The 14,705-nt window shown below is 38.6% G+C and overlaps 1 protein-coding gene across 2 annotated transcripts in view; it reads right to left on the bottom strand.

Annotated features, from left to right (window-relative positions):
• Window positions 1-14,705, bottom strand: part of LOC112058289 (LIM domain transcription factor LMO4) — a 269,856-nt gene that overhangs the window by 114,872 nt on the left and 140,279 nt on the right. For both annotated transcript variants that reach the window (XM_052890490.1, XM_024099008.2), the window contains exon 2: window positions 7,492-7,856. In XM_052890490.1, coding sequence (XP_052746450.1) covers window positions 7,492-7,784 — 293 coding nt within the window. In that variant the 5' untranslated portion in view covers window positions 7,785-7,856. The remainder of the gene's footprint in view (window positions 1-7,491; window positions 7,857-14,705) is intronic.

Below are 14,705 nucleotides of genomic sequence, written 5' to 3'. Positions count from 1 at the left end.
CCAGCCAACTTGGTACGCACGCACACATTGTTACCGTCGACGATTTAGGCTTCGCGCACACTCATGTATGCATTTGCCGAAATCGACAATATTACTTTCTCTTTCGTTGTGATAGGACAGGAAAGAGAGAGCTATATTTTCGATTCATCCTGTATTGGTCGAGGTGTGTCGTTGACGCATCCTAGCCCTAATAGAGGCTCAACAAAGGGTTGAAAAACCAAGTTGAAATAAATTTTCAAAATGTCACTTACAATTATGTACAGATATTCTATTTCATTGGTTGCGTACAGATGCAATTGTGTGTGTGACTAAAGGAGCGTCACCAATGCAGAATCATATTAATTGGTCATAATTAATTAATTATTTATCATCTATCTTTGAAGCGATGGTAGCAGCGGTTTGTTAGTAAAAAAGTTCGGCGTCCCTCTCTCCTCTAGCATCGCCGTGATAATTCAAAAATGTGCTTCTGTTTTGTTGACGCTTATGAACCCTGTGGCCCTGCCACGCCGCCCGTGTGCGGCAGCCTTTATAAGTCCCGTGTAACTTGAAGAATAAATCATTTTTATCAATGAAACATTACGCATTCCTTCTAAATTGTACCTTGCGGATGGTATTCCATTACCCTACTTTCTTTCTGTAATCGATTAGAGCATTTAAATCATTTAGCCATCATGCCATTACGTTTCATTTGCCATTAATCAATTGTTCCATTCCTTAATGAACCACTTTAATATGAAACGTTATAAAACCATCGCGTGCTAGTTTTAAATTAGTTTAAGCAAATACAAGCTGCGGTGTATAGAAAATTAAAACTCATTAGCCAAGAGACCGATGGCTTGAATTACTTAAATTGGCGTAGTAAACCTACTTTTGAGCAATGGCGTGCTTGTCATACAGACGGAAAGAACTGCATACATTATAAAATAAATAAATAATAATAATAAAAATAAAAAATAAAATAAAAAAGCCTTTTATTTCTTCTTATTTACAATTATTTAGGTGATAAGTATTTTAATTTGTTAATTGATAAATTAAGTAAGTTACAATTTTAAAATGTTTATTTTTTTCCCTTTTATTTAAAAGAATAACCCTTGACGGTGAAGGCCTCCTCCAGTATACATTATATTATGTATTTAAAAGTTTTAGATCGTCTATATTCCGTTAACTCTTAGTGCCTTGTATGTTTTCTGTGGTGTGGTGCAACCTTATAGTCTCGCAAGTTCGTTGATGACACTCCCATGATATGCGGGCGACGGAGGGAAAGATTGCGCGGGTGTGAAATCGTGCGCGCGGGGAAGTGAGGTGCATCAGTCGTCTGTCTAAAATTCGTTTACTTCAATTAGGCTTAGTTCACAAGCACTTTTAAAATGTCAGGATTATGTCATAAATTAATTTAATCTAATGGTGGTAATAATAGTCGAAAACTTAAAATTAAAGTTACGAGGGTTCCAAACGCGCCTTGGTCGGAGAAGAGCCCACAACAAACTCAGCCAAGGTAAAACAAACTCAGCCAAGGTTCATTCATCGCTACACGCCCCCCGGCCCGCGCGGACCATCGGGAGTGTTACGAACGAAGTTGCCATTTTATAGTGTATGCACGCCACTTTTTCTGATAATACTAAAACCTGTATAATATTTATTTGTATTTAATAAAACAAAATCTCTAGTTCTATCTTAAGAATTTATTTCAACATTTAGTTGTATTAATATAGTGGTCTTTAAAAAATTAAACATTACTATCGTAAGAATGTCAACCCCCATTGGCTCAATGAAATAGCGTTATTATTATAAAAACCGCCATAATATCCCCTCTCCTAAAAGGTCCTGTTTGCTAATAGAAATTGATGATGATTCATCTAATAATTTTTAGCCAAATTCACTTGCTTTTAAAATCAAAAAACTTTCCAAAAATTTACACTGTATGTATCTATCTTATGAGAATTCAGGCTAATTTTGAATTAAATAGCTCCGTCTGCTACGGATCTTTAAAAAATATGTCAAATAATTCCGGAGTAACGCAAACAGTTCCAATATCAACGAGCAAAAGTCGCACGCTTTAATTGCAACCGCTAGCCCCTAATGAGGCACTGTACTGTGTCCCGGCTAAAACGGTTCTCTTGTGCAAATTGACATAGTACATAAATTGATGTCGACAAACTTCCAGTGAGATGTTAAACGTTTATGCACGGCACGATATCGTTCAGTCCAGTTCCATTTTCGGTACGTACAAATATGAAACATTCATGTACGGCACGATATCGTACAGTCCAGTTCCATTTTTGGAACTTCCAGTGAGAAGTTAAACGTTAATGTACGGTACGATATCGTATAGTTTAGTTCCAATTTTGGTACTTACAAACGAGTTATCAAACGTTTGTGTGTGGCACGAAATCGTACAGTCCAGTTCCACTTTTGGTACGTCTAGTGGGATGGGAACAGCGTTAAGAACTTTGTCCTCACTATATAGAGGACAACGCATTAGGCCTTCCAGGTTTAGGCAAACCGACATGATGTTAAGATCGGGATTTATACGTTGGACTATTACTATTATCGTACCTATTTCTAGTACTAACTTCGCTTAGATTTACGATTTGTTAGAAGATCATATATGATATGACATTGCTAATCTATATCTATACTAATATATAAAGCTGAAGAGTTTGTTTGTTTGATTGAACGCGCTAATCTCAGGAACTACTTGTCCAATTTGAAAATTTTTTTCAGTGTTAGATAGCCTATTTATCGATGAAGGCTATACATTATCCACGTATTCTTACGGGAACGAGAAACACGCGGGTAAAACAGCGCGGCGTCAGCTAGTGTTTGTATAAAGCAAATAAAAACAAAATTTACATAGCTTTTGTTACTCAAAAAAGTTCCACATGACAAGTCATGGGCGCCCGTTAGTATAAAAATAAAACTATTCATAAATGATATTTGCTCATAAATAAGTAGCGGTGAAACATTAAACCTGTGAATCTAATTTTGTCCGCCGTAGAGGTGCTACGTGCTACGAGGTTTCCGATTGCTCGGTATTTCAATCGAATAATTTAGTTCGATTGATGTTGTTGATTCTCTGAGGAGTTTGTTCATTTTATGGTCACGCTTCAACATTGAAACATGATAAATTATGGCTAGAGATATTTAAATTTAATATACTAGTTAAGCTTTGGAAAGGAAAAATACTTTCAGGTAAGTCAGTCATCATTAACATCTGTCTATTTACCAGCTGGCCTATTCACTATTTTGGTCTTTACTAATAACCTATTAAAATAAACATCAAACCTACTGCATGATATCCACCAGTAGGCACCGATGACATTAGGTACATAAAATCTCAATTTCGTATATGTCAACGTATACGTTTAAGATAGTGAATTAACATGCTGTGGCGTAAAGGCCGCTTCACTAAGAGAGAAAATTTAGAACATTGACCCATTACGCTGCTGTAATGTGGGTTGGCGAGTTCAAGGTAATGTTTGACTTCTCAACTGTAGGCTGCCACTATGTAGTATATACTTATAATATGTGCATAAAAATATGTATATAAATAAAAACATATATCGTATTATTAAATGTAATACTTTACAAAATATTTTTTTTATTTTTTACAAGTCAGCCATTGACTACAATCTTACCTGATGGTAAGTGATGATGCAATTTAAGATTGAAGCGGGCTAACTTGATATGTTTAAGTCACCACGGACCTACAAACTAAATAACTTACTATAGGACTTAAGTAAGCTGGCATTTTTTTATAAAAAGAGTTATCTAAAAAATATAACTTTACTTTACTTTCATATGTCAAAAATGAATTGGTGTAAAAAAAACTATGTATTTGCACTAAATAAATTCAACACTTACACTTGAGATTCTCGTACCTGACATTAAGATAAGATAAAAAACAAAAGAATATCAATAAACAAGATACTTATCTTGTTTATTTGTATAGTCGGCCCTAAGTAACGTGATCTCTATCTTCGTATCTAGAGCAGGGATAGTGTACCTAACAATTACGAGTAGTGACAACAAGCAATTGATTAATGTCATGATACAGTTCACACGTAAGAAAAGATTTAAAAAAACCATTCATTTTTCAATTCTATTTAAAAATAAAGTTACTCGATAGAATTTGAAGCTGATCCTAATTGCAATGACTTGGAACAATAATTATAATTTGGCAACGGGGAATCGTTGATTGGGTTGTGAATCAAAACCTAAAAATTAGTTTTGTTACAAAAATTATAATTGATTATTTCTCGTCAAACGGATAAGCCGTTTTAGAGCTAAATATAAAGACATGATTAAAACTGCAATTTAAGTAAATAGCCATTAAAAATAAAACAGATTTAAGAGTAATTTACCTGAAACCGAATTTTTTGTGATGTTTATTTCAAAATATATAATGTAATATTTGGTTCAGTTAACTCGTCTTTAAATTATTTGACAAGGTAATGTATTTTCGCGATTCATTAAAGGTTGTTTCACACTAACATTTTTATGCTTAGCTTTAATTGAACTGAAAGTTGCTATACCTGTGTGCAGGTATAACAAGAATTTTCATACACAAACACATTATAATTAATCAACGTTAAATGATTGAGTTGTTAGCTTAAACATTTGTTAGCTTTTGTTACGTATAGTGAACAAGAAATAACTGCGCGACTAATTTTGTGCGTAAACAGTAATCAACGTGGAACACCATCACCGTCTATGGCGCGGGACCGCAATTCATCATATCGGGAACAAAAGGCGGATAAACGCGCCATTTTGTTTGCGCGGCTGAGCGTTAATTTCGTTAAGGAGTCTCAATCAGTGAAGACTTGTAGAGGTCTGCGCACACTGCCTAGGCCATGTTACCGTCATGATTTAGCCCTGGTATATACTTAGATTGGGAAAACGATAACATCGCAAGTAATGTTGTGGGTAAAGAGTAATCAACGTGGAACACCATCACCGTCTGTGATTGTCCTGAGAAATATTGTGAATCATAACCTTTGTTCGACATTGGTTTTGTTATTTTTGTAATCCACTTCTGAGTCTGCTAAAAATACCTAATAGCGTACTATATTCTGACTATTCTCTATCTACCCTTTTACTCATATAGATGTGATCATTTAAGCATTAATCTACAATTCTTTAAGATTGTGTTACAGTATTTTAATCACGTTGTAACGGTAGTATTCAAAGATCGATCTACTAATTTTTGAAGCTGTAACATATTTTTGTCCTACTAAAAAGTATATGCAAATTGGGGCACTCTTCCAGTGAGCGAGAACCAGCAAGTCTTCGAGCGGCCGCGGGAGTGAATCGAGCGAATTACCGTACCTGGAGGCGCAGGGGCCGACTCGTTAGTTGTTGTTTGCCGAGTGACGCGGGTCAATCAGCAGAGACATGCACGGAACCGCACTTCTTCGTCCCCCCGGCACCCCGCGCCCCGCGCCCTGCACCCCTCACCGCCGCTCGTTAGGCCGCGCCGTCTCTGTCAACTGTGAGACGAGCTTTATCGAATCTACGACGCACGAGCCGCGCCGCGGTCGCCCCGCTCGGCGCTGCTAGTTCGCTCCCGACCGCCGGTAAACAAGGGAAATCAGTGCCAAACGAATTTATATTTCCTTTATCAATCGCAAACACGGGGAGCTCCAAATTATAAAGCGGATAAACCGAACACTCGTAATAGACGGCGTCAGATCGCTGGTTTACGAGTATAAGCGAATGTACCTACACGACACCGGTCCTCGTTAAGTGGCTGGGTAGAAGCGTACAGAAAATCGGGGTGTAATTATAACGAGAGCCGTGTACCGCAGCGGGGTGGTGGACTTAGTTAATTGGGTTGAATTCCTTGCGTTTAGCTAATTAACGTCGAGGGCGCCCGAGGCAGCTGCGGTCCACGTGCGGACCGGCGCGGCGCCGTGTTCTCTCCTAACCTACCAGCGGCGAAGAGTCCATACAAGACAATTCCCGTCGAGTTACCTTTTAAAAATCTATATATGAATTTCCTTTTCTTTGGGACGGCTTACCTTCGTCTAAATTTCATCCTTCGCCACAGTTATACATCATCCGCAGACTCTTCACGATCATCGAGCGTAAGTGGACGTCAATTATTTATTACACCACAACGCTTTAATTGTGTGAAAGTGTCTTATTAAAAAACAAGAATGCGGGTGGTACGACATCGTCGCAATTAATGAATGCGAAAATATAACAAAAACTTTGTTACCCGGCTTACTAAATTAGTCCTTAAGTTTTTTAACGATGCCAATTTAGCGGGCTTTAGAGATTCCGACGATTGGTCGCTGCGCAAAGCTGCACTTTTTGTCCCTTTCACAGGTAGAAATACAACGGCTCAAAGCATTTTCATAACAATGCGCCCGGGGCTTTCTCGGGTTATTTTTTTTTTTTTTGGGTGCTCGAAACGTTTGACAGACACGCTATTGTCATCGTTAGATGATGCACTAAAAACTTTGCCTTTTATGGATAATCAATGGCGATGATCGGCGAGGTGGACCGAATACTAACGGCTAGCTGCACTAATTAACGTGCCTTCTCATGCTGGTCATTTCACTTTATAAGTACAGTGTGTGTCGATCGACAAGATTTTTAAATTGACGGCTACAGTAAATCTTTTCAATCAGTTTTTTTTATAAATGAGTATCGAAAGATAGCGGGCATCAACTAGACTCCGCGCCACGAAAATGTCCCGCGGCTAAAACCTTAACCTAAAGCTTGCCTAGTTAAATAAATAACAGATAAGGGTACATATTTCTTATACCGTATCTAGTACCTACTAACATAAGAGTTATCGCAGTAACTTAAATATAGTAAGGTTACGAGTACAGTACGAGTCAAATCGGACAAGGTTATGTCGTTGTCCTCTCTATTTACATGTGTAATAATATATAGTGTACAAATATAATACTATACACCGCGGCACGAAAAAAGAAATTGACAACGCCTTACACAAATGACAATAAGACCGCCATTACCAAATGACAATGAACACCATTAGGTTAGGATGCGCCGCATCTAAGGGACTTGTTTCGTGGCGCGGTGTCTATTGAAAAATTAAGTTCAGAAATTTGTCAGATTTAGAATCCGATAGGTTAAAAGCACAATCTCCAAGTTTCGCATTATCCTACTAATATTATAAACTCGACTACTAAAGCGATTTGACTGAAATTTAGAAAAGGAAATGGATTTTACTCTGGATTGACACATAGGCTACTTTTTATCCCGAAAAAATCCATGGTTTCCCGAGATTTGCGAAAACTGATGATTTTGATGATATTAATGTTTGTTACTCTTTCACGCCTCGACTACTGAGCCGAATTAGCTGAAATTTGGTATTAAGATATATTATAGCCAGGAATAACACAGCGGCTCCTTTTTATCCCGGAAAAATCCATGGTTCCCTAGGGATTTGTAAAAAACCAAATTCCACGCGGGCGTCCGCTAGTGAATAAAATACGAATGTTATTTCAATAGGCTCACCTCGTGTAATCATTTTTGCACAGTATCATGCCTCCTTTGAAGTAAAACGACCGGCCAATGTCCGCGAGCGCCTGCCCACAACACGTGCACTTCAGACAGCCGTGGTGCCAGTATCTGTCTAGCGCGTGCAGGAGGAACCTCTCCACGATCTTGCCGCCGCAGCCGGAGCACTCCTTGAGCGCCGGGTTGTTGTTGTTGTGCGGGTAGTCGTGCCCGTTGGCAGCGAAGGCTGCCTCGGGCGACGACGGGTGCGGCGAGCTGAGCTCCGCGTACCCGTGGTAGTGCGGGTTCATGCTAAGCGCGCTCGCTGCCAGCTTGACGTTTGGAGCGGGGACCGCTCGCACCGACCACCACAATTACACGCCCTGTGGACAACAATGGTAATATTAAAACGCTGTTTATAATTTAAATTTGACGACATCAGAGAAGTGGCTGGAGTGATGTGGAACAGGGTGGCTCACGACAGGTGTGAATGGAAAAGGTTGGAGGAGACCTTTGCCGATTGGCAAACAGATCATCAAAAATTAAACAAATTACAAATACTAGAATAAGCTAATTATTATTTTACGTATGAATAAGTTATAGATATTAAGTTTTTAATTCAAACATTGTTATGAGGCTAAGTTTTTTGATAAAGGCAATTATTATTATATTATTGATATTTATAATTTAAATTAAACAATACAACAATGTCGTCGGCATTTTTTTGACTGACCGACTGACATAGTGATCTATCAATGCCCAGCCCAAACCACTTGTACGGATCGTGCTGAAAGGGGAATAACCATCCCCGGCCCAGACCTCCCCTAACCACCCGACAGTTTACTTATATCTAAAAAAATCTTTTTAATTTTACTTTAATAATGAAAACATTACTATTATAGGACTCAAAAGGTGATTACAAATATAAGAAAACTAATGTCGAACAAAAATTAAGATTCACAACACTTGTCAGGAAAACTTAATTAACAAATCAAACTGTAACCAAAATAAGACCCTAGAATGGCAGAGAATGACCTTGAGTGGAGTCACGCACTTGTGAACGATGTGTGTAGGGTTCAAGGTACCTTTGACTGTTAACAAACACTCCCCTTTTCCACTCAAGTCACTCTCCCCGCCTATCCCAAGTAACCCATAAAGAATGACGCAATTTTTAATTCATTTTTAATTTGTCCACAACGGGGACAAGCTAAGATCGTTGACCATACAGCCTAAGTTTTCCGATATTTTTGAAGACTTATGATTGATTTGGTTGTTCGTTTTTTTGTAAAGCTTGTTGGTAACAGAAAAAAATAATACTTTTCAAATGTTACTTCGCCACTTTGGTACACCGGCGAACAATTTGCCCTAGAAGAGTGATACAGAAATTGTACTTTTCATCAAGGAACATACTTTTATTAAGCCAGTTATTTAACCAGATCCTTAGTTATACATCATATTATCGTCTCCATATACTTTTATAAGGGGGTATAACTGGGTTCTCTGGGCCGGCGTTGTATGGGCCGGTGGCCATTCCTCTTTGGCATGCAGGTATATGTTATGACGTAAGCATCTGCTAAGAAAGGATTTTGATCAATTCTACCTCCAGGGGATAAAATAGGGGAAGAAAGTTTGTATGAAACTTTGTCAAATTTAAACCGATCGGGCTGAGACATTGCACGCATAAAGTTACTTTGACGTAGGCATATCCTAAGAAAGGATTTTGATAAATTCCACCCCTAAGGGGATAACATAGGGGATGAAAGCTTGTATAAATATTCTTAGATTTTAGACTGAAATTAAAGATTGGAGCTACTATGATGAAGGCGTTCGCTTAAATAGGATTTTGATAAATTCAACCCCCATGAGGATAAAATAAGGGATGATGTAGGATTTCCCTTGTGCTGCCGCTACTGAAGCGTTTTTGCTGAAATGTGGAATAGAAGTAGATTTTACTTTGGATTGACACACTTTTTTTTATACCGGAAAATTCCATGGTTCCCGCGGGATTTGTGAAAAACTGAATTCCACGCGGAAGAAGGCGCGGGCGTCCGCTAGTTTTAAATATAAATCTAAACCTTAATACGAGAAATTCTTGTATTATTTAGACAATTTAAATCTCGGAAACAGCTCCAAAGATTTTCAGGAAATTTGGTATGCGTTATGCGGTTATCCAGGTACTCTATATAACATTAAATAAGTAGGAGAGATTTTTATGAGATGGATTGTAGCATTATGTATGCATTTTCAAGACACTTTTTTGTATTTTTTTTTTATTTTTAATCTCTGATTTTTGTTTTCTTGTCTGCAATAAAGTGTTTCTTCTTAATAATTATTATCAGTACTCGGTAAAATTAAAGAAATAAATATTATGAGGATTACAAACGAGCCTTCGTAGAGCCCACAATTAACTGATGATGATATTTTTTATAGTTATCGGACAATAGACGTCACGTTTTACATCGTTTGAGCTCTAATCCTGTGTTGCCCTATCAGTAGTATGTGCGAAAGTTCATTTTGATTTTCTTGTAAGTGTTGAGGTTAACTTTTTGCATTAACTTAATTATATTACAACTTTTTGATTACACCATAGGTCTATGGACGGGCGCGTTTATAAAATTTTCCAATTAGCAATTTCATACAATTAGGACGGGGATGGGGTGTCCGCGGGGTGCGGGCGGGGTGCGGGCGGGCGGCGGTGCGTCAACCCGATCCAATTAGCTCGCGGCCGGCGGAGCGGCGGGACGTCGTCTGGGCGCTCCTGTCGCCATAAAACTTAATTAAACGTTTTAAAACAAGTATTCATTAAAGAATAATCAAGCTTATGTAGTCATAAATAACAGGATTGTCCCGCGCGGAACGGGTGCCGTAATTAAGACTGCAGGAGTTGATCAAACGTACTGATGTGAAACTACCCTTCATTAGGAGAACGCGAGGCGGGCGCGGGAGCTTCCGCTGCGGTGCAGAAACTAATTAAGAATAACGGACGCTTTAAAAGCGTAATTAATTTAGATTGTAATTCTATTTCTCCGAGAGTAAAGTAGACAATTATTTCAGCAGCCCTTTCTTTTGGGGCGATTTGCTTTGCTGAATGTAATTTGGTTAATTTCTGTGTCCGAAGGGTTGTACTGGAGTTGTAAGCGTAGATTATGTTGGCGTGCCCCGAATAAAATATCAGCGGACAGAAATGATATAGCGTGAGTGGGGCAGATGTAAATACTGTCTGAGCTGCACAGCGAGACGCGAGCGTGTTGAAAGCCATTACTCGTTGTCGGCTATGTCTAATGAAGGCTATAAGGGTCGGTATAGGTGGCGTGTGGGACTGTAGGGTGCCCCATGACCGAGTTGCGTGCGTACTAATGAGGGGCCTCGCGTGCATCCATAAGCACTTCGTTATATCGCACCCGGACTACGCGTCTCCTACGGCCGTATTTAACATCAAATTACGTCACAGTTTTAAGGCGCTCGTAAGAAATCTCAGGGCCAGCTCAAAAATACTTACATATGAATTATGTTTTTAGATATTTTTAGGCTACGAAAAGAGTAAATCCTGTAGTAAATAACATAGGAACGACGTATCAACAAGTTGCAAGATAAAAGACGCACGAGTGATTTAGCGTTCCAGTAAGATGTACATAGAAGGCTAAAACGTTACCATTTATGGATGTGGAATACATTGTAACCTTGCCTAATAACCACGTTCCCATCTTTGACTATTGTTACTTATGGTACGATGGGGCTGACATGTTATTCATAATAAATGCCCTAAAAACTTTTAAATAATTAAAAAAATCTTTGAAGCATCTTCACTCACAATTGACCCCGAAAAATCGCTAATTCGTATAAACTAATATTGTAAAGAGGAAAGATTTGTTTGTTTGTTAGCTGTGTATAGCCTCCCCAAACTACTGAGCTGATTTTAAAAATTCTATCACTGTTGGCAAGCTATACTATCCCCGGGTGCTATAGGCTTTATTTTATCCCCGTATTCCTACGGAAATAGGAACTACACGGGTGAAACCACGTGGCGTCTGCTAGTCGTTAAAATGTGTTAAATAATAGTATTATTTTTGTTTAGTCTCCTTACTTGGACTGCAACAACATCATCAAGACATTTGGACGGGTGCAAAAGAAATGTGGGGGGGGGGGGAATTATTTAAGGGCATCTCCTATGAGACTAGGACTCATCCATGATAGTAATTATCACGCAAAAGCCCAGGCTAAGATGAGTCTCGGTGACTTTGCAAACACGTGATTCGTTGCACGTAGCTTTTGAAGATTGTAATCGCTCTCCAGCATCCATTAGTTGGATTAACGGTTGATTTATAACCACAATAAAAACTTTGGAATGGAACGTGATTGTACAACGACTATTAACTATTCCACTAATGTCATTGACCTTCATGCTAATGCAAAGATTTGACATTGTTATTTCTTAATGTTTGCTTTAAAGCGATCATATCTTTAGATTACACACTTAGTATAAATAGTCTTTGGTATATTTTAGGAGCGTGGCTATTTTGTAATTAAACTCAACCCAATTCGGTTGATGTATTCTAAGGTAAAAGGGAAGTGCCTACTCAACCTGTTTCTAGCTTGTTTGAATAGCCAAATATTTTAATCCAGGGCCGAGAACTCTATTTCAACTTTATTACTACTACTTACTTACGAATACTTACTATACATACACTGGAGGGCAAAAGCTACTATAGTTTATTTTTATTCTTTACAAGTTAGCCGTTGACCACAATCTCACCTGATGGTAAGTGATCATGCAATCTAAGATGGAAGCGGGCTAACTTATTACGAGAAAAATGAAATCCTTATCTCTTTCGGTTTCTACACGACTTAGCGGTACGTTTATTCTGGTAGGGTAGTAACCTCCCACCAGCCAGACCTGGACCAATTACGAAAACCTCAATCAGCCCAGCCGGGGATCGAACCCATGACCTCCGTCATGTAAATCACCGCGCATACCACTGCGCCACGGAGGACGTTAATCGGCTATCGTGAATGACCGGTCTAACATAGCGTGAATCAGCCTTAAAACCTGTTAGATACTCGTATGTTGAATCCTCTTAATAATCAATTAGGATTGAATAACTACAAGTACCTACCTACCAACATGTTTAAAAAAATAATGGAACCATTCTAATACAATACATTTTTTATTTAAGTTGGATACTTTGATTGTCAAACAATCAATCAAGCTCATCAGTATGATGAATAGGTGGACATCAATGATTATTTTATACTATAGAGATGTTACGCAAAAAGTGATCTGAATTTAGCAACTTCACTAAGTGCACACTTGCACAATTTTGTGTTTACTTATATTATATACTAGCGGACGCCCGCGACTTCGTCCGCGTAAAAGTTGATGTAAACTTCTCTACCTCTACCTTATCCTGCTCGTAAACCTATCCAACCCTACCCTACCCTACCCCTACCTTACTCCTACCCTACCGCTAACTCTAACCCTTCCTTCCCCCCACCTTACCCTACCCTAACCCTACCCGTAACCTATCCATACCCTATCCTACCCTACCCCTAATCTACCCCTACCCTACCCCTACCTTATTCCTACCCTACCCGTACCCTACCCCTACCCCTACCCTACCCTACCCCTATCCTACTCCTCCCCTACCCTATACGTTCCATATCCTTCCCCTACCTCTACCTTTCCCCTACCCTACACTACCCCTACCTTATCCGTACCCTACCCTACCCTACCCTACACTTTCCCTAAATTACCCCTACCCTACCTCTATCCTACCCCTTCCCTACCTCTATCCTATCCCTACCCTCAGCAAAATTGGTCCAGCCTTTTGTGCGTGGTGCAATGACCAAAAGACTATAATTTCCCAAGCGACTTCTATGCTAATACTATAAAGAGGTAAAGTTTGTGTGGTTGTCGGGGGTAATCTCTGGATCTACTGGACCGATTTGGAAAATTCTTTTACCAATAGAAAGCTACATTATTTGCGAGTGTCATAGGCTATGTTTGGTCCTCATATTCATACGGGAACGGGAACCACGTAATTGAAACCGCGGGGCGTCAAATAGCGGCATTTCTGTGACTTTCAGAAATTTTGTATTATCTCCGAAACTATATAACTAATTAACATACTGTAAAGGGCAAATCTTATCTCTATAATATCCTTGTGATTATTAAATAATTTATTTTGATAAGGATTTAAGTTTAGTTGTGTAAATAATGACGTAAACCTTAGTTTAAAATTTAAATAATTTATTAAAGTACTAAAGGTACTATATCTGCTAAAATATAAAAGATAGATATATGGTGTCGCGGACTTTTTTGTAGAACTTTTAAAGGTTCAAAAAGCCTCCATACATTTATTTCAGTTATACGCAATGGTTGAGCACTATAGCACTCCCCGATAACGTAGCATTCTATTGGTGAAAGAATTTTTAAAATCGGTCCAGTAGTTCCGAAGATTACCCCATTTCAAAAAATTGTTACAAACTTACAAACTTACAAACTTACAAACTTACAAACTTTACCTCTTTATAATATTAGTATAGATTTATGTACACAAGCGACTAAATGAAATTAAGACAATAACTATGCATTTGTCCGCCTCAGTTTTGATGCGCCTGATGTCCTATCTCTAGTATAAAATATCGTCGTTATCAACCCATATTCGTCTCACACAGAATGAGAGGGGTTAGGCCAATAGTCCACCACGCTGGCCCAATGCGGATTGGCAGACTTCACACACGCAGAGAATTAAGAAATTCTCTGATGTGTAGGTTTCCTCACGATGTTTTTCTTCACCGTTTGAGACACGTGATATTTAATTTCTTAAAATGCACACAACTGAAAAGTTGGAGGTGCATGCCCCGGACTGGATTCGAACCCACACCATCACGGCTCACTCTCAAGTAGAAAATATCATTGGTGAGTATTAAAACGGAGAAACAAAACAGATATTTTTTCTACATAGGTACATAAGACGGAGAGCATTGTTAAAAAATACTTCATTCTTAATAGTTTCGCATTTTTATGATGATATCTGATTTTTTAAAGCAGTTTTGTTTCAATTTGTAATTTCTCTGATCTCACATACCACGCGTATTACAAGTCCATTGTTTGCCGCTAGACGAACGTAAAAATTACGTCATTTTTGTGAAACACGAAATACCGTTGCGTATAATTAGTCAAACTCGTATCTGTTTAAGTCCCGCAAGATGTACAACCGAAAATGAATTTT

This window comes from Bicyclus anynana, chromosome 3 (assembly GCF_947172395.1).
Source record: "Bicyclus anynana chromosome 3, ilBicAnyn1.1, whole genome shotgun sequence".
Lineage (NCBI taxonomy): Eukaryota > Metazoa > Arthropoda > Insecta > Lepidoptera > Nymphalidae > Bicyclus > Bicyclus anynana.
Note: the sequence above shows the minus strand (reverse complement) of the source record. Positions and strands in the feature narration are given on the sequence as shown.